The sequence below is a fragment of the Equus przewalskii genome, chromosome 26, assembly GCF_037783145.1.
Source record: "Equus przewalskii isolate Varuska chromosome 26, EquPr2, whole genome shotgun sequence".
NCBI classification, from domain to species: Eukaryota; Metazoa; Chordata; class Mammalia; order Perissodactyla; family Equidae; genus Equus; species Equus przewalskii.
Genome location: NC_091856.1, coordinates 5,145,098 through 5,162,584, shown reverse-complemented (window position 1 = coordinate 5,162,584; position 17,487 = coordinate 5,145,098). Strand labels below are relative to the sequence as shown.

The 17,487-nt window shown below is 55.4% G+C and overlaps 1 protein-coding gene across 3 annotated transcripts in view; it reads left to right on the top strand.

The window, feature by feature from the left end:
• The window catches only part of GABBR2 (gamma-aminobutyric acid type B receptor subunit 2), a 331,181-nt gene that overhangs the window by 261,507 nt on the left and 52,187 nt on the right, over positions 1 to 17,487 (top strand). For all 3 annotated transcript variants that reach the window (XM_070595867.1, XM_070595866.1, XM_070595868.1), the window contains 2 exons: positions 8,469 to 8,576; positions 16,668 to 16,790. In XM_070595867.1, coding sequence (XP_070451968.1) covers positions 8,469 to 8,576; positions 16,668 to 16,790 — 231 coding nt within the window. The remainder of the gene's footprint in view (positions 1 to 8,468; positions 8,577 to 16,667; positions 16,791 to 17,487) is intronic.

Genomic DNA, 17,487 nt, shown 5'->3' with positions numbered 1-17,487 from the left:
CTTAGGGATGTGGTCCAACATTTATCCCAACCAAAATTTTTGTCCATTTCAGTTTTTAAAAATTGAGATATAATTCATATGCCATGAAATTCACCCTTTCAAGGTGTACAATTCAGGGCCCTAGTGTACGTCTTCATTCATTTTTGATGCATCCCCAAAGTATACGAGACGCCTAGCACATATGAGAGTTGCAGTGGGACCACTTGTGTTCAAGTCCCAAGTGCACTGCTTGACAGCTGTGTGACTTCAGTTAAGTTACTTAACGTCTCTGAACCTTTCTTTGCTCCTCTGTAAAATGGGGATAATAATAGGGTTGTGAGGATTAAATGAGATAGTGCATGTGAAGCACTCAGTGTCTGCCACACAATAAGATCCAGTAAATGTTAACCTTTATCATTATGAATGAGTGAATGATGGGACTATGTCTGGATAATTGTGCTCACCCCTGGACACCACCAGGAGAGACACTGATAAAGCAGAGTACACTTGGGATGCAGAAGAGGCGGGAAAACTGGCGTTGGCGCTTGTCGACTGGGCGTAGGCATATCCATTGCCACTTCTGGCCTTGCGTGGCCTGACTCTGCCAGAACTGGGCTGGGGACAGACTCGGGCCTGTAGGAGTCTGAGCCGAGCCACTGAACCTCTGTGGCCTTGAGTGCTGGCAGGGGCCTCGGGGCGGGAGGGCTGCGAGGGAGGTGAGAAGGAAGCAGGTGGGGCCTCCAGGGCGCTCGGACGTGAGTCCCCGGTCGCTGGGCTCTGACGTAAGACCTGGGCGACCAGTTCAGCCCAGGGCTGCTCTGACGGCGGCTCAGAAGAGCGTGGCTCACCTTGGATCTCCGAGCTGCCTCCACCTGCTGACAACCCTGCTCCCTTTGTTTATTTTTCTACTTTTTATTAAAGTGTATACATATATATACACACACATACCCTAAGTGTATAACTCAGTGAACTTTCACAAACTGAGCTCAACTGTGAATCCAGCATCTGGGTCAAGAAATAGACTGTTAGCAGCATCCCGGAAGTCCTTCCCACCGCCTCCCAGGTACTGCCCACCCCTGCTCAAGGGGAAGCACCATCCTGACCTGTACCTGCACCCACAGTGCCGCTCAGTGTGCACGTGGATCCCTGCGGATCTGGGTGAATGCAGATTCTGGCTCAGAGGCCTGGGGTGGGCCTGAGATGCTGCATCTCTGACAAGCCCCCGGGGATGCTGATGCTGCATCCACAGACCACGCTTGGAGTAGCAAGGTCAGGTTAGAACCCACGCTTTATTTTGGGTTTGTCTCTTGGAGACGGGGCGTGTAAGAGAAGTGGAAGCACCAGAAACCCTGTCCCACGAGGACCGGCTCAGGGAGGAAAGGGCTCCTGGGCTTGCACCCTGACCTCTCAGGAAGCAGGGCAGTCCCGTCAGGGCAGGGGGGTCGGATTCTGGTCCTGAAGCAGCTCGCAGCCACCCACCTGGCTCAGCAGAGCTGTACGACTGAGCTCAGGACGGGCAGCTGTGGGAGGGATGGGATCGTGGGGGCCCCGGCACTGGACTGGGGAGCAGGACACCCTCTTCCAGCCCTCCCACATGTGCTAGGATTTTCTAACTAATTCAAAAGGCAAAGGCTACCTAGGAGCACCGATCTGGCCTCCCAGTCAATGCCAGTCCAGTGGGAACTGGTGATGTGCTCAGTTAAAAGGCCATAAGTGTCAGCCATCGCTTTTTGCTTGGGGATTTCTTTTTGAAGAGGTTGAGCAATAACCCGCTGTCATACTGTGGTTTGGGGGCCGTTTCAGCCTGTCATCCGTGCTTTTGTGTCTGGCCGTGGTAACATGCTTTGTGATTGCAGAAGGAGGCGCCCACAGGGTTTGATAGTGGCCTTGGCTGGCTGAGGGAGGCGGCCACGGGGCCTGGTGCTGACAAGGCCTGTTCGAGCCGACTAGAGTCCTGGACAGGCTGCAGCTCCCCTCTTGACGGCAGAGGCCTCCCCCTGCCCTCCCCTCTGTCCTCAGCCCTCCAGGGCCTTCAGTTGTGAAACGCTCTCCTGGACCCCCTGGTTTCTGGAGGAAGGCACTGAGGAGGGCACCAGGGCTCCTGACTCTGCAGCAGATGATGGGCAGGTGATGCCCTCCCCTCCTGTGCACATCTGAGGGCCACTACAAGCCTGGCCTTGTCTTACGGTTCCCTCATTCATGGGATAACGCTTCCCAGGCACCTACTGTGTGCCAGGGCCTGCAGGCACAGAGCTGGCCCACATAGATGACTGCCCTCCGGGTACTGGCAGTGTAGATGGAAGATGCAGGTAAACAAATAACTCCCCTTCAGTATGTTGTATGCCCTGATCAAGACAGGCCTGGGGAGAGAGGCGAGACCAATCAGAAAGACTTAAAATAGGAGACCCCGGCCTTGGGGCCAACCCGATGGCATAGTGGTTAAGTTCACACGCTCTGCTTCTGTGGCCTAGGGTTTGCGGTTTCAGATCCCAGGCACAGACCTACACACCACTCATCAAGCCATGCTGTGGTGGTGTCCCACATGCAAAATAGAGGAAATTTGCCTCAATGTTAGCTCAGGGCCAATCTTCCTCACAAAAAAAAAAAAAAAAAAACCCTCCCCCCCGCCCCCCGCCGCCCAGAATGAGCTGCTATTTCTCGAAGTCCTAAAAGATGCCTCTTCCTTGCCCACAGTTTCATAGCAGCTGTGGCCACCATGGCACATCCACCTCTCCTTCCTCTCTTGCCCCAGCACCAGCTTGTCCACATCTTCAGTCCACAGAGCTGTGTGGAGGCACACATCAGCCTCCTCCCTAACACACACGCACACCTCCTGCTACCACAGCCCATCTTGGGAACACTGCTTCCAGAAAGCTCCCCAACCTCTAGTTGCAGAGGCACCTGCTAGGGTCATGAGGGGAAGGGGAAGAAGGGCCTCTTCTCTGTTCTGCTGCCTAAGCCAAGCCCACCAAGGACAGTTGTGCATTTTGTGCACTGCACAAGGGTGTTGTCCTCAGGACTGGGTGGGAGCTGAATTCAGCCTGTGATCTCAAGTTCTTAGGAGGGCCCTAAGGAGGGAGGGGTCCGTCAGAAAGAGTTTCAAGGGAGTGCCTCTCAGAAATGCCTCCTCCCACAGGAGTACCTTTCTCTGATTTGCCCCAAGCCTCCTAAGATGCCCCACTGGTCCTGGATTGGGTCCCAGAGTACCCTTACTTGTGCCCAGAATCCCCTGAGGCCCCTTGACCCCTTCCCAGGAAGGCTTTGCTGCCCTCGAAGCCCTAGATGGATTTTCTGTGCAGATCCGTCTTAAAGGGCCCTGGGCAAGGCGGGGTCTCCCAGAGCTGTTTCTGGAGCATGCTCTGCAGGCCGATTTCCTTCAGATAAACCAACCTCTCCACCACCCCTGCCCCTGGGAGACGAGGCAGGCCTGGAGACCCCTGGCTCATCCGGCCTTTCAGCTCCAGACTCCAAATGCCTTCCCCGTCTGGTGCATAACGAGGTCTGGGGGTTGCTCATGGACCGTCTGGGTCTTCTTTGTCTGCCTTCTCACTATTGATTTTCTGGGGTGAGCAGTCACAATGGAACAAAAGGCCCTTTTTAGAAGCTTTTTGGACAACGCGAAAGCGCCTTGCCACCCCAGCGTCCAGCCAGGCGCCAGGGCCTTCTCCGCCGTCAGACTCTGCGGCCCAGGGCCCACATGCCTCTGTGGCCCAGGAGGCCCGGAGCACCGCAGCCCCAGTGACCCGTCAGACAGACCTGCAAGAGAGGCTGTGTGTCCGGTCCTGCTGGCCCCTTCCCTCTGCCAGGCAGGCCGTGCCCAAGTAACTGAACAAGCGGCTGAGCGAACTGTCCCGGGCATAGATGTTTCTCTCCATTTGGAGATGTGCTCTAATTTTTTCCTTCTTCCATAGTTGACACTGAGATGGGCGTTGCCTGCCTGCACTTCCTCTCCTGCCGCGGGTGTACGTGTGCAAGGCGGTGTGCAGGGGACTGAGTGTTTTATGGCTGAGGAGAGAAGAGAAGAGATGTTAACGTCAGAAGAGTAAATGTGTTTGGGACTTTGGAGAGAAAGTGAAGCGGCCGTTTGTCTTGTGCTGATGACTCGGTAGAGGCCTGTATTAGAGACAACATACTCGGAGCGGAATCTTTAGATCCCCTCAGAACCTTCTAGTTTATTTGGCATCATAGAGCCGTACAGAAGGGACATACCTGAGACATCATCAAATAAAACCTCCCTTAGTGCAGGAAGTGCCCCTCTAGCACCCTGATAGGGGGTCCTCCACACTCTGCTTGAATATGTGGGGTGACAGGGAGCTCACTACCTTTCAGACAAGCCTATTTTGTTTGGGTGGAGAAGAGCACCGAGGCCATGAACTTAGCCTCTTTTGCCATCGAAGGCACTGTTCCATCTGTGGTCTTCCTTTCCACGCTTGCTCAGGCTTGACTTGCACATTTTTTATGAGAAAGAGCTCATTACCTCCTAAGCTGACCTACCTGGCCTGGTCACCCCCACAGGGCTGGCTGTAGAGCGTTAAAGGTGGACAAAGCAGGCCCTGCCTCCCAGTAGCAGCCTCTCCTGGGAGAGGCAGGGAGAAAACATCTCCAGTGACCAGCACAGCAGAAACAAGCCTGAGGGGAGAAGTCGCAAGGAGGAGGCTGCCATGACATCCCTGCAAGATCTGGGAGCGCTTCTCAGAGGAGGTGGCCCATGAATGTGGATTTTGGAGGACAAATGAGAATCTGTAAAGGAGACAGAGCGAGGAATGGCATTCTGGGTGAGGGCAGAGCTAGTACCAGGCCCGGCAGCGTGAGCCAGTGTGGTGTGTGGGTGTAAAGCACCATATGGCGGGTGGCAGGAGAGGTGTGGGTGTTGGGGGCAGCACTCCGCTGAGAATCTGGAGTTTAACCTGAGGGCTCGGTGGGGTAGTGAAGGTTTTAAAACTGGGGAGACTTGCTTAGACTTGCGTTGGAGAGTGGTTTCTCTGGGGGGCGTAGGATGGGTGAGCAGGAGTGAGAGTAGAGGCGGGGAGACTAGCTAGCGGCTCCTGCCTGGGTCCAGTGAGTCATAAGGAACACGCGAGAAAAATCGGGCATTGATTGAGAAGCCCAGCACTTCACACACCTTCCATTTAATCCTCGAAACCACTCTGTGAAGTCAGAGGCATTACTGTTATCCCCATTTCACAGATAAGGACATCGAGGCTCAAAAGGGGTTACATGACCTGCCCGGGTTCACATAGATAGTAGGTGACAAAGCCTGGACTTGAACCCATGTCGGTCTGTGTCCAGAGCCCCTGCTCGTAAGGACTAACCTGCGACTCCGTGGGAACAGAGAGGAGGGTGGACCCAAAGAGGCATGGGAGTAAGATGGTCACCAGGCACGGCCCCGGCAGAAAGCAGAGCCCCCCGGGGGTTCCCATGAGGACACTGTGGTGAAGGGACCACCTGCAGAGGGGGTGGGGATAAGGAAGCTAACAGGGCATGGAGGCAGCGGGAGACCAGTGGCCACAGGACGCCCTCACCCTCCTGGAGAGGGGCGTCGCCCTCACCCTCCTGGAGAGGAGTGTCCCCTCATCTTCCTGGAGAGGAGTGTCTTCTGAGCCCAGAGCGAGCGGAGCCATGCGAGGAGCCAGAGATGCAGGCAGAAGCAGTGGCAACAGGAGCGCATATGTGTCCCCTCTCTCCTGTCACTGTCCTGTCTCCTGATGCTACCTCCCTCCGCAGAAAGCCAGAGGGCAAGGGAGCCCAGGAGGCGGAGGTGTGGGCCCCCTCTCAGAGTGAGGGAAGGGCAGAGAACGGTCTGGGATGGTGAGGCAGGAGGCGATGGGCTTGGTGATTGAACAGGAGAACGAGGGTGGGGGAGGGGCCCCGGGGGAATTCCAGGTCCCTGGCTTGGGTGACAGGTGGATAGTGGCGATGCTCCCCGAGTTGGGAGGAAGTGGAGCTGCTCAGGGGAAGAGCTGATGGGCTGAGCTAGGCTGTGGAGTGTGGAGGTTTATGGGACACCTAAGAGTCAGCTGGAGCTCCAGTGACAGTGGCATATGCAGGTCTGGAGCTCAGGAGAGAGATGGGACAGAGATCAGGGAATTGTCAGCACCAAGAAAGTGGTTGACGTCTGAGGGTGCGGGTGATAACGGAGAGAGAGCCCTAAAATGGGCAAGGAGGGTCCAGGACTGAACCCCAGGTGCGTTTCCGTCTTAAAGAATTGGCGGAGGTGTGGAGAGAAATAACGCACCTTTTAGCAGAGGCCAGCCCAGCGGGGACCTGAGCAGAGCCAGCCTGAGGGGGCAGCTCTGCCCGCGGCCCCACTGTCCTGCTCTCAGAGTCTCTCCTCTAGCACTGTTCCATGCTTGTCTGAAGAGCTGTCCCCAAATAGGGTGTGAACCTACCGTGCACAAGGTCACCCACTGGGATCCTCTGGTTGGAAGACTCCACTACAACTTTTATTTATTTGGAGGTTTTTTTGGTACAAAAAGTGAAAGAAATTAAGATTTAGTAATATTCAGTACTTGGACTGACTCTGGGGTCCTGGCTTGGTGGGTATTCTGGTGGTCTTATGTGGGAACTCTCCCGAGAGCCGAGCGGTTGTTTGATTGTTACACCGGACAGCGTGGGCATTGTCCTGTCGAGGGCCCTGAGACATCCGCCAGGTCAGCGGTTCACTAGGAGGACTCGGCCGATGTCGCACTCACGGCAAGGATTTGTTACAGAGAAACAATATAAGGCAAAGCAGCAAAGGGGAGAGGCTCACGGGGCGAAGGCCAGGGACACCGGGCACAGCTTCCAGATCCTCTTCTAGTGGAGCCACACAGCATGCACTTAATTCCCCAGCAACGAATTGTGACAGCACGTGCGAAATGTCCTCTACCAGGGCCGCTTGCTGGAGACTCGAGCTTTTCATTGGGGGCTGGTGCCCTGGGCGCCCTCCGCCTCCTGGGAACCAGCATCCCAGGCCCCCGGAAGGATGGCAGGCGTGCGGATAAACCTCGTCATCTGCACAGACAGTTCAGGCACAGAGTCACTCATCATGTGCTGAGTGACTGGCTGAAAGGGGCCTGCCCCGGCCAGACAAACCTGCTGTGTCCGCGTCCCCGGGATGTGGAGGGCCTGATCCCCCTGTTCCCACCCGCTGTCCCCCTCCGTCTCCTGCCACGCAGCCCCGCCCGCCGTGTTCAGCTGACTTCCCTGGGGGAACTTCACCCAGCAGAGCCTTGAACCAGAGCTCCCAGAGCTCAGGGCTGTTTTGTCCCCATGAGCGGGAGGCCCCAGAACTCTGTGACATGCAGCCCAGGGCTGGGCCAGCATGAGGGACCAGCCGGGAGCTGGGCGAGTCTCCTGGGGAGGGTGTCTGGTCCAGCTGGTGAGGGTGAAATCTGGAAAGGCTGGGCTCTGGCCATGATGGCAGTGCAGGCCGGGAGTGGGCATCCAGGAGGTCCCCAAGGCCTGACAGACGGTGGCCCGCCCATTCCAGCCAGCAGGGGTCCGGGCTGGGTGCTCCTATCAGGGCTGGCCATCCCTGTCAGCCCCCCGCCCAGGGCTGGGGATCAGGGCACATCTTAACCATCTAGGGCCTTAGTTCTCAGCGGGAACCCAAGGCCAAGTGTGGGCTGAACGGCCAGGCTGGGCTGGCACTGAGTGACGGGCCACCTAAGGTCACACGAGCAGTAGGAGCCCAGTGACCTGACCCTGGCAGGAGGGGGCTGAGTGGACCCGGGCGCGTCCACTCCTCTCTTTCCGTACAGGCCCAAGGAGAGCCCTGGTCGGGGTGGGAAGATCAGAGCCCTTCCCCTCTGGCCTTCCTGCCTAACCGAGCAGCCCCTCGTGATGGCCGGAGCTGGGCTGGGTGCACTGCTGCTCAGGTGCCCCGGGGCAGCTCTGGCTGAGTCCTGCCTGCTCTATGAGAGTGGCGCGCTGGCCAAGCACTGGAGAGGGGCCGCGGCAGACTCTTCCTCCTGGCCAGTCTCAGCTCCCATGGCTCGGCACCCTCCCTGACCCCGCCCACACCCCGGAGTCACGTGGAAGAGCTTCCTGGGGCCACCTGGTCTCCTGCAGGCTCAAGCGAGGACAGAGGGAAGCAGCGATTGTGTTCGCCTCTGCAGGGCCGTCTCCCCGTGCAGAGGGCTCTCAGGAAGGTGGGGGGGAGGGAAGACCAGAGGGCTGTTCTGTCACCCCCTTAGGGATTCCTGGGGGTCCAGGGACCCTCTGTGCCTCTCCCTATGACCGGCTCCCTTGGGGCTGTGGGCCCTGGAAGGCCAGATTTGCATCTCATGGGCCTCCGTGCCCAGGCCCTGGGTCTGGCAAACAGCTGGTAGAACTAAACACCTATCAGACTGCAATGTGGCTGAAGGACGATTGATGCTGGTGAGACTCTACCATATGTAAAGTGAGCGTCTGTGCCGTCATCCAGAGTCCCCCTCTGGGATGCTCTCCTCAATCACGGGGTCGGCCCCCTAGGAGACGTTAACGCCTCTGCTTCTCCCGGCTTCTAGGTCAGGACCTGGATTCTCACCGTGGGCTACACCACTGCCTTTGGGGCCATGTTTGCGAAGACATGGAGGGTCCACGCCATCTTCAAGAACGTGAAGATGAAGAAGAAGGTAATCACTCCTTCTCTTTCAGGGTGTTTGCAATGTTCACTTAGCATTTATTAGGCACCTGCTGCGTACGATGTGGGCTATTTGCTGGGGATTCCAGATAAACACAAGCCCCACACCATACCCCTTCAGCCTCCTGGGGAATCAGACAGCTAACAAGGGGGTTACAACACGCGGCGATGAGAGCCGGTTGGGGAGAGATGGAGGATACTGGGCTCTGAGGCACTCAGGGAAGGCTTCATGTAGGAAGTGTCAGCTGTGCTGAGACCTGGAGGGTGAGTGGGGGTTGGCCCGGCAGAGTCGTGAGCTCTGTAGAGGGAACTGTGCGCACAGAGGCCCGGGGAGGGGAGCGGTGTACTCACGGAGCTGAGAGAGGCTCAGGGCATGGGGTTTGTGGGGGCAGGTGCAATAGGAGGCTGCAGGGGGAGGCAGGGGCTGCAGCAAGGAGGCTGCACTTAAACCTGCGGGCAATGGGGAGCCCTTGAAAGAGGAGAGTGACACAGGACAGGGACCTGACTCAACGCTTCCATTGTCAAAGAGGCCCTGAAGGGCGGCAGTGCGCCTGCGGGGCTGGGCGTGGGGCAGCGGGCTAAGCAGGAGATGGGTTCTACTCCCTGCTTCCCCACTGACCTGCCCTGGGACTCGGCAAGTTGCTTCCTCTTTCAGGGCCTCTGTGCCCTTCTCTAAAATGCGGACATGTGGAATGGTACTGTCTTCTGAGCTGTGATTCTGTGGTCCCTCCCTGCCTGGGGCCCAGGGGTGCCTCTCACTCGTCAGCCCCACCACCCGCCTCTTCACTGCCTCAGCTGCTCTGCAGAAGTGGGGGGAGGTGTCCTCCCTTCTCTGCGCCCCGCCCCACACCCGGACCACCTTAGGAAAACTGCGGGCTGCATTTAGAGAGAGGAAACAGCTGGGCTCGGCCACCCACCGTCTGTGCTCGCCTCGGCACCCCCACCCCGGGCCTCAGTAGCGTTTGTGACACCTCCCTTCTGTACGGTATAAGCCTGGCCACCGGTCCTCCTCAGCCCTAGCTGCGCATTACAGTCAAATGAGAGCTGTTGAAAACTCCAGTGAGCACAGCCCAGGCCAGCTGAACCATCCCCAGGCTGGCACTGAGCACCAGGAGTTTTAGACTTGCCCGGACGATACTAATACACAGTCAGGCTGGAAGATGTCCGCTCTAGATCAGGGCCACTGGGAGCACAGGCGGGACCAGCAGCATCGTCCCCGGGTTGGAGCCCGGGAACGGGTGTTTTCACCAGCCCTCCCAGCAATGATGATGCACCCCAAAGCTTGAGAGGCACCAAGTGGCTCCTGGGGCCTCTCCTGCTCTGCAGCTCTGGTTAAAGAGATACTCTGGGGGCCAGCCCGGTGGCACAGCAGTTAAGTTCACACATTCCACTTCCGTGGCCTGGGGTTCGCTGGTTCAGATCCCAGGTGTGGACCTACACACCGCTTGTCAAGCCATGCTCTAGCAGGTGTCCCGCATATAAAGTGGGAAGATGGGCACAGATGTTAGCTCAGGGCCAGTCTTCCTCCGGGAAAAAAAAGAGAGAGAGATGCTCTCCCATTCGTGACACTTCCATCCTGGCTTTGAAGAGTCACAGCGTTGATTCCCTTGTGTGCATGAGTGATTCACCCATGTTGTTATGTGTAATACAGAACTGGCCTTTATGTTCCATTACTCATGTGCTCACTGAGCGAGAACACTCCGATTGTCTGGCAACAGTTGACAAGGCGAGTTGGGGAAGACCTCAGGAGGTCAGGTATCTTATGGCTCCAAGAGAGGAGGGCTTATGCGGACACACCCTACTGCATGGAGGAGCTGGGGACCTCGCTCCACGCCTGGCGTCTGGGCAAACCGAGAGCTCAGCCTGGGGGGCCCGGGCGTCCAGGGAAGAGGCTTCTCTGAGAACAAGATTTGGTCACCAGTTTTGTCTGTTGTGAAAACGATGAAGGCCAGGTGAATGCACCGTTCTGAGAGAAGGAGCTCTTTGCTCCAGGCTTCCTGGTTCTTCCAGGCGCAGGTGGCGGTGCTGCAGCCCAGCATCGTTTATCAGCCAGATTCGAGGAGGTTAAAGGTGTAGAAGAGAAATTCGCACCTTACACACGTCAAAAACTCGAGTCCAGAAACCAGATCGTTCTGAAAGGGTTGTGGCATTTGCAGGTCAAAACTGGATTGAATTCTCCATGAATCCAACCTTTTATATGTCCATATGGCCAAGGTTGGCTTTTATTGTTGTTGTTTTGTTTATTGGGTTTTTTGTTTGTTTAGAATTTTTTCCAGTCAGTCTCTTCATTTTTTTTTACTGACATGTACTAGATTTATGTAAATTTGTAAATGCAGCCATATACTGCTTTTCATACTCTTGGTCCTTTCCTTCTTTCCCTGGCTCCCACCTGCTCCTCCCTCCACCCACGACGGCGTGCATTCCCCAAACACACATGCACAAACTTCACCCCATCTGGGCACATTTTTAAAGACATTAAAGGAAAAGAAGCCTGTTAAAGGCCATATTGACACATGTCACTTAATGCTCTCAAATTCAGTATTTTTATAGCATGTTACTATTTTTTTCTAAAGACCAATCATAAAATCTTGAATTGAAAAACCTTATTACAGACTCTATTCTGGCTCTTATTAGGACCAGATTGAAATGTGGAGAAGAGAGCAGTAACTCGGAGATGAGCCCTTCTGTTCTGGGGGCAGATGACTTTTTGAGGACGAGGAAAGTTCACTACCAATATGTCTTGGTCTTGGTGGAGACAATGACATGGAGACATCCCCGCAGAACTTCATCCGGGCTCAGCTTCGGGAAAATGCCAAGAGAGGGCTTAGCAGCTTCATCAATGCATGGGTCCTCTGAATGATGGCAGGCAGGCAGGCCGCTGCACTGCCAACTCCAGGGGCACCATTTGCTGTCTCTTCCCCTGGAAGGGTGTTCCCTGGAACGAGACAATGGGTTGGTCCTAGAGGAGGCCAGTCTGAATCAGTCAAAATATCTGAAGCTTTTTGAAGAAATAATGAAATGCCCTTTTCTGTAAACTGAGTCAGCCAACTTTTTCTGTCAAGAGCCAGAGAGTAAATATGTTAGACTTTGCAGGTCACACAGTCTCTGTCACAACCGCTTAACTCTGCTGTTGTGGAATGAAAAGCAGCCATATACAAAAATCAGTGGGTGTAGCTGTGTTCCAAGAAAACTTTATTTATAAAAGCAAGCAGTGGGCCAAATTCATAGTCTGCGGATCCCTGCTCTAAACAACAATGGGAAGTGGCATTCAATAATAATAGCCAACATCTGTTGAACAGTGATTATAAGCCAGGCTCTGGGAGCTAATGTGGTTTGTGTGTTTATGGTCCCCATTTTGTAGATGAGGGAACTGGCTCAGAGGGATTAGGAAACTTACCCAAGGTCACACAGCTAGTTGTGAGATTTGAACTCACATCTGATTCCAGAACCTGGTGTTTAATCATTCCTGGGTGCCTTTGCTTCCATCTCTCACTCGGTGAGAATGGAGCACTAGTAACCGCCCAGCCTCAGAGAGGGCGCTGGCGTGACGGCCTCAGTGTGCACTGACACAGCAGAGGGAAGTTCCTGCGGCTGTTGAAGAGAAAGCTGAAACAGAAGGAAGGGAGTCAGAGAAGCTGAGGTGAGACTGGGGATGGCCTCGCCTGACACGAGGATGCTCTGGTGCTGACTGTGTATGATCGGGTCAATGCTGCTTTTTAAATTTGAAATTTGAGATCTTTCTTAAAAGATTATTTTCTGTCCCCTCTCCTGGACCTTGTACTGTCTGTGCGCGTGGGGTATTTATTTAACTATTCACTGAGAGTCTCCCGCACTGTCGTGCGTGTTCCACGAGGGCAGAGATTTATGTTCTGTCCACTGCTGCATCCCCAGTGCCTAGACAGGACCTGACTCAGATTTGGCACTCGATAAATGTCTCCGCAATTAATAAGTGAAACGTAACCCGTAAGCACTGAGCCTAAATCCGTGGAGTCATAGACCCTAGTCAAGTGCCAAACGGCTTTGGAAACGGAAAAAGGAAATTAGCCATGTCCCCTCTCCCCCCTCAGGGTCTTCCCCTGGATCCACCTGTGTGGTTAGTCTTGTGTTGGGGAGAGCTGAGCGATATCATACTTGGCCCCTAGATATCACTGTCGGGCACATCTACGCCGACTCGCTAATTGTCCAAACCCAGGTAATGGGAGCCAAAGAATTACCATTTGTTGAGCGTCTTCTCTGTACCAGACACCATCCTAGGTGCTTTCCATGCGCCACCTCGTTTTACTCTTATGTCAGCTCCGCAGCTTAGGGCTCAGTGGTCCCGGCTTTAGAGGAGGAGATGAGCCCAGCGATGTTATCCAGCTTGCCCGAGATCACATTTGACAAGAGCTGGGATTAGAATAAAGTCTTCTAAATCCAGAACCCGTGTTCCTCCCCTTGCACTATGCTTAGAGATAATACATGTGCCTCCCTGCCCCCTCTCCCAGCTCCTTGCCACTGTACAAATGAGAAATGCGGAATGAGAGAGGAAGTGGTCTCCAGGGTCCCACAGGAAGCAAGAGATGGAGCCAGGACTCCAATCCAGGCCCACATAATCCTGGATCCTGTCTTTCCACTGCCCCGTGCTGCCTCAAACTTCATACTTGAGCCTTAAGCTGGAAGGACTTTTCTTTACCACACTTGGCAGAGGGGAATTCTGGTGCTCGTCTTTGAAGGCCAGCTGTGCCACGTGGATGCTGTCCCCGTCCAGGCAACAGTGGGGGACGTGCTGCCTCCACTAGAAAGGGAGGTCTCCTCCGTTGCAGGCGACTCACTGAGCGTGGCCCATCCTGTGCTTCTCAGCCCTTTCCCGTCAGGATGCTGCTTTTTGTCCAGTGGGGACTGTGCAGGCCCAATGCCCCCAAGGCTGTGTGGCTGGAGTGTCAGGTGTTCCATCCTCCTGTACCTCCTGAGCTCTCAGGAGGAGGCCGGGAGAAAGCGGCAGTGTCGAGGAAGCTCAAGGTCACGCCTCCTGGAAGTTAGACCATGGGAAGAGCAGTAGACTTTTGTCTCACAGGAAAGCCAGGGAGAGAAGATGGGATCTGGAGGTGCTGGCACTTACCGGGGGAGATTTTGGGATGGGGAGAAACCTGTCGGCCTGGTGTGTGTGGCGTCGGCATCTTCCCATCCGTCCCGGTAGTCACTCCCCTGGATCGGGCCTCCTCCCTGCTCACCAGGACAACTGTCCCAGCTCCTAACTGGCCTCCTACCACAGGCTCCCGCCTCAGGCCCACCGTCAATGCTGCAGATCGCTCCCCATCACACTGATGCTTAAAGATGCTTGAACCTCCAGCAGCCCCACGTGAGGCCCCATGACATGTCACACAGGCTCTCCCCCTCCAGCCACCCCAACCCGCCCCACCCTTATCCAGCCACATGAAGCCTCTCACAGAAAAAAGGAGGGAGTTTCAGGCCACAGAACCAGCACCTACTAAGGCTTGAAGGGTGAAACTCATGACCTGGCCAAAGACTTAGAGTTGGTTAAGCATCAAAAAAGTGCACGTGCATGTTTGGGGAGTGGTTGGGCCAAGCCCGGGAAAGGCCTTGAATGCCAAGCAATGGAGCTTGGCAGGATTTATCCCGCAGGTGACGGGGAGTCACAGGAGACACCTGAGCGGGGGTGACGTGATGCGGTAGCTTCCTGACCCGGCCCCTCAGCTCTTCCCGCGCCATGATGGTGCAACACTGCCCCCTCTGCCCAGCATGCCCTCCTCCCAGCCCCCCCGCGGCCTCCAGCGACTCCTCTGTGAAGCCACTTCCTCTCCTCCTGGCGCCCTCTGGTAACATCCAGGACAAGTCTGTATTTCCTTCCTGATGCTCAGGGGCCCTGGAGGGCGGCACCAGGGCCTGTCCCTCTCTGTGTCTCCGGTGCCCAGCTCAGAGCCTGGGACAGAGTGAGCGCTCAGGGCGTGTTTTCTTAGGTCGCCATCCGTGAGTCAACGCTTCCTGGCTTTTCTGTGCCAGGCCTTGGACGGCGCTGAGAATACAGTGATGAGCGAAACCCAAGCCGCACGGAGCTCACCATCTAGTAGGGATGACAGGCACGAATCAGATCATCACACATATAGGAGAGAAGTTGCAGCTGTCATGGGGCAGCGAAGGAGATGGACGTGGCCATGACTCCAAGGAAATGTCCTCCGGCCGCGGAGCAGGGACAGGGAGAGGACGGGGTGCCCCGAAGGGCTCAGGAGCTGTCAGGTGGGGAGGGATGGGAACCTGCGGCAGGGGGCCCGTGGGAAGCAGAAGCTGAGCCCTGGGCGGGAGGCAGACACCTGGGACTTGCTCAGCAGGGCCACTTCCTCCCGGCCTCCTCCTGAGAGCTGACTCCTTTGTTCCCCTCACCTTCCACAAGAACGTCTGAGGGCCGCCCCTGCACGAGGCACCCGGGCACAGAGGGGCTGGCTGGTCCCTGCCTCCCTTCTGACTGGAACAGGGTCCCAGCGTGTGCCCTGCACAGGGCCTGCCTGGATTCACAGAGGAGAAGCTGCTGGGGTTCGATCCAAAGGTGGGGGAGGCTTCCGGGGGTCAGAAACAGCGGGGTAAATCAGCCCTGGGCCAGCACCGAGCGGAGCCCCTTCCGGCCTGTCCTCTGAGTCCTTAGCTCCTCCGGCATTTCTTCCTTTTGCCCCAGTTTCTCAAGGCTAGCAGGGGCTTGCCTGCTTCCCCGGGAAGTGAGGGTTAAGCCGGGTTTCTGCAAAGCATCAGTGGTTCACTGGATGCTTCTGGAAAATCTCAAAGAGGGGCTCTGCCAGCGCTGTGCCCCCAGAGAAAGCAGTTTTCATGGATTTGATCTCTTTGGCAGTAACTCAGAAACACCTTCTTGTTCTTTTCACAATTCGGCCGCAGAGAGGCCTCTTGAGTTTCTAGTTCTCCTTTAAAAATGGCTTTCATCGTTAAAAGACAGACCTGGTGACGCGTCTACTGAAGCTTCTGCCTCGGTTTTGTTTATTTCCCTACAGTCTTCTCCAGAACTGCTTCAGCGCGTTGGCTTTTATTTGGTGCGTGTGTGGGGTGGGGGACGCATACACGTGCAATGAGAGATATACAGGTCGGCTGTGGCGCTGGCAGTGTTTGTCCCCAGGCCAGTCCCTGCTAAAGGACGTAAAGCGAGGTGGGGATGCCACAGTGAGGTAAAGACACCCCAGGCTGCAGGGAGGGCTGCAGGTCACAGTTCTTTTTATATTCTTTCATCTCAACTCAGTCCATCACATTTTTAAGTACTACTGCCTGCCAGGCCCTGCTAGGCGCTGAGGGTGTGCAAATCAATAAAACAGCCTGCCCTTCCCGCCGGCTCCCCTGTTTGCCGAGGGGCAGACGCACATAAACTAAATGTAGCGTCTGGCTGGTGCTATAAATGTGTGAGGGCGTGGCCTCGGGGGAGGGGAGGAGCTTGGTTCAAACCTGGGCTTCATCTCTTCATCCCTGTATTACATCGAGCCAGCTACTCAGCTTCTCACAAGCCTCAGTTTCTTCATCTATAAAATGGGAATGATAGTAGTATCTGCCTTTAAGAGAGATGATGTTTGTAAACAGTCAACTAGAGGTAGGCACAGAGTAAGTGTGCGCTAAGTGTGAGCTCTTCTCAATGTGGTTACTACTCCTGATAATTATGTGAACACAGTGCTATGGGAGTAATTAGTTCTGCTGTGGGAGTTAGAGAGAACTTCACGGAGGAGGTGACGATGGATCTGGGTCTTTAACCATTATTAGGAGTTTGCCTCGCAGGAAGAATGGGGTGTTTTAGACAAAAGTCCCAGCACCTACAAAGGCTTAGGGGGTGAAAATCGCAGGAGGGGCAGAGTCTAGGAGTCGTTAGACTTAAGTGAATACACACGGGTGTTTGGGGGTTGGTCAGGCCAAGCTTGCGAAAGGTCTTGAATGCCAAGCCGTGGAGCTCGGCTGGGTTTATCCCGTGGGTGATGGAGAGTCACAGGAGATGCTCCAACTGGGTGTGACAGGATTCAGTCACTGTCCTGACCCCGCCCCTCAGCTGCCATCTGGGACGCCCTCTCTCACCGCTCCCCTTCTGCTCCTGCCCTCTCTGTAGATCATCAAGGACCAGAAACTGCTGGTGATTGTCGGGGGCATGCTGCTGATCGACCTGTGCATCCTGATTTGCTGGCAGGCTGTGGACCCCCTGAGAAGGACGGTGGAGAGGTACAGCATGGAGGTAAGCTCCGGCACCAGCAGGAGGGAGCCTGCGGATGCTGCTCCCAGACACATGGGGACAGCGAGGCAGCTCGCCCCCCCGCCTGCCCAAGGTGCGCTTCTGGAGAAGAAATCCAGGTGGTTCTGGGGAACTCCTCACGGCTCCACATGGCCGACCTTCCCACCAGGAATGCCTCATTGTTCCGGTGTCCTTCCATTCGGGACACAGATTATCTCAAGAAAGCCAAATATAAGGTCTTCCCTCCTGGAAAGAAAGTGGTGGCAGAATTTGTCCAGGTATATTACTATGTGCAGAGTTAAGGGTACACGTTGGGCTGTTTAAGAGAATATTCTCCACACGTGGTCGAAGCCCCATTCATAGGATCCGTCCATCCAGGAATTACACTGCATTTTTCATCTCCTTTAAGTAAATTCCCTAAAGAGAGCTGCTGGGGAGTAAACGTTCTGATGGCTCCTCCTAGTTACTGTGATTCTCAAAATGGTAAGTGTTGCTAAAATAAAGAAACTTACATAAAAGTACTGTTAACTATACATTTAATAGTCTTGCATTCAGCCTTGCCCTTATCTCACACCGACCTTCCTGGGGGGCCCCAGCTTGGGGAGGCTGCGTCCCTGTAGAAGGGGTGGTTGGCTGACCTCTTAGAATGGCTGTGCGTGCCCCTCTGCGAGCGCCAGGCTGAGCAGGGCTGCTGTGCGGT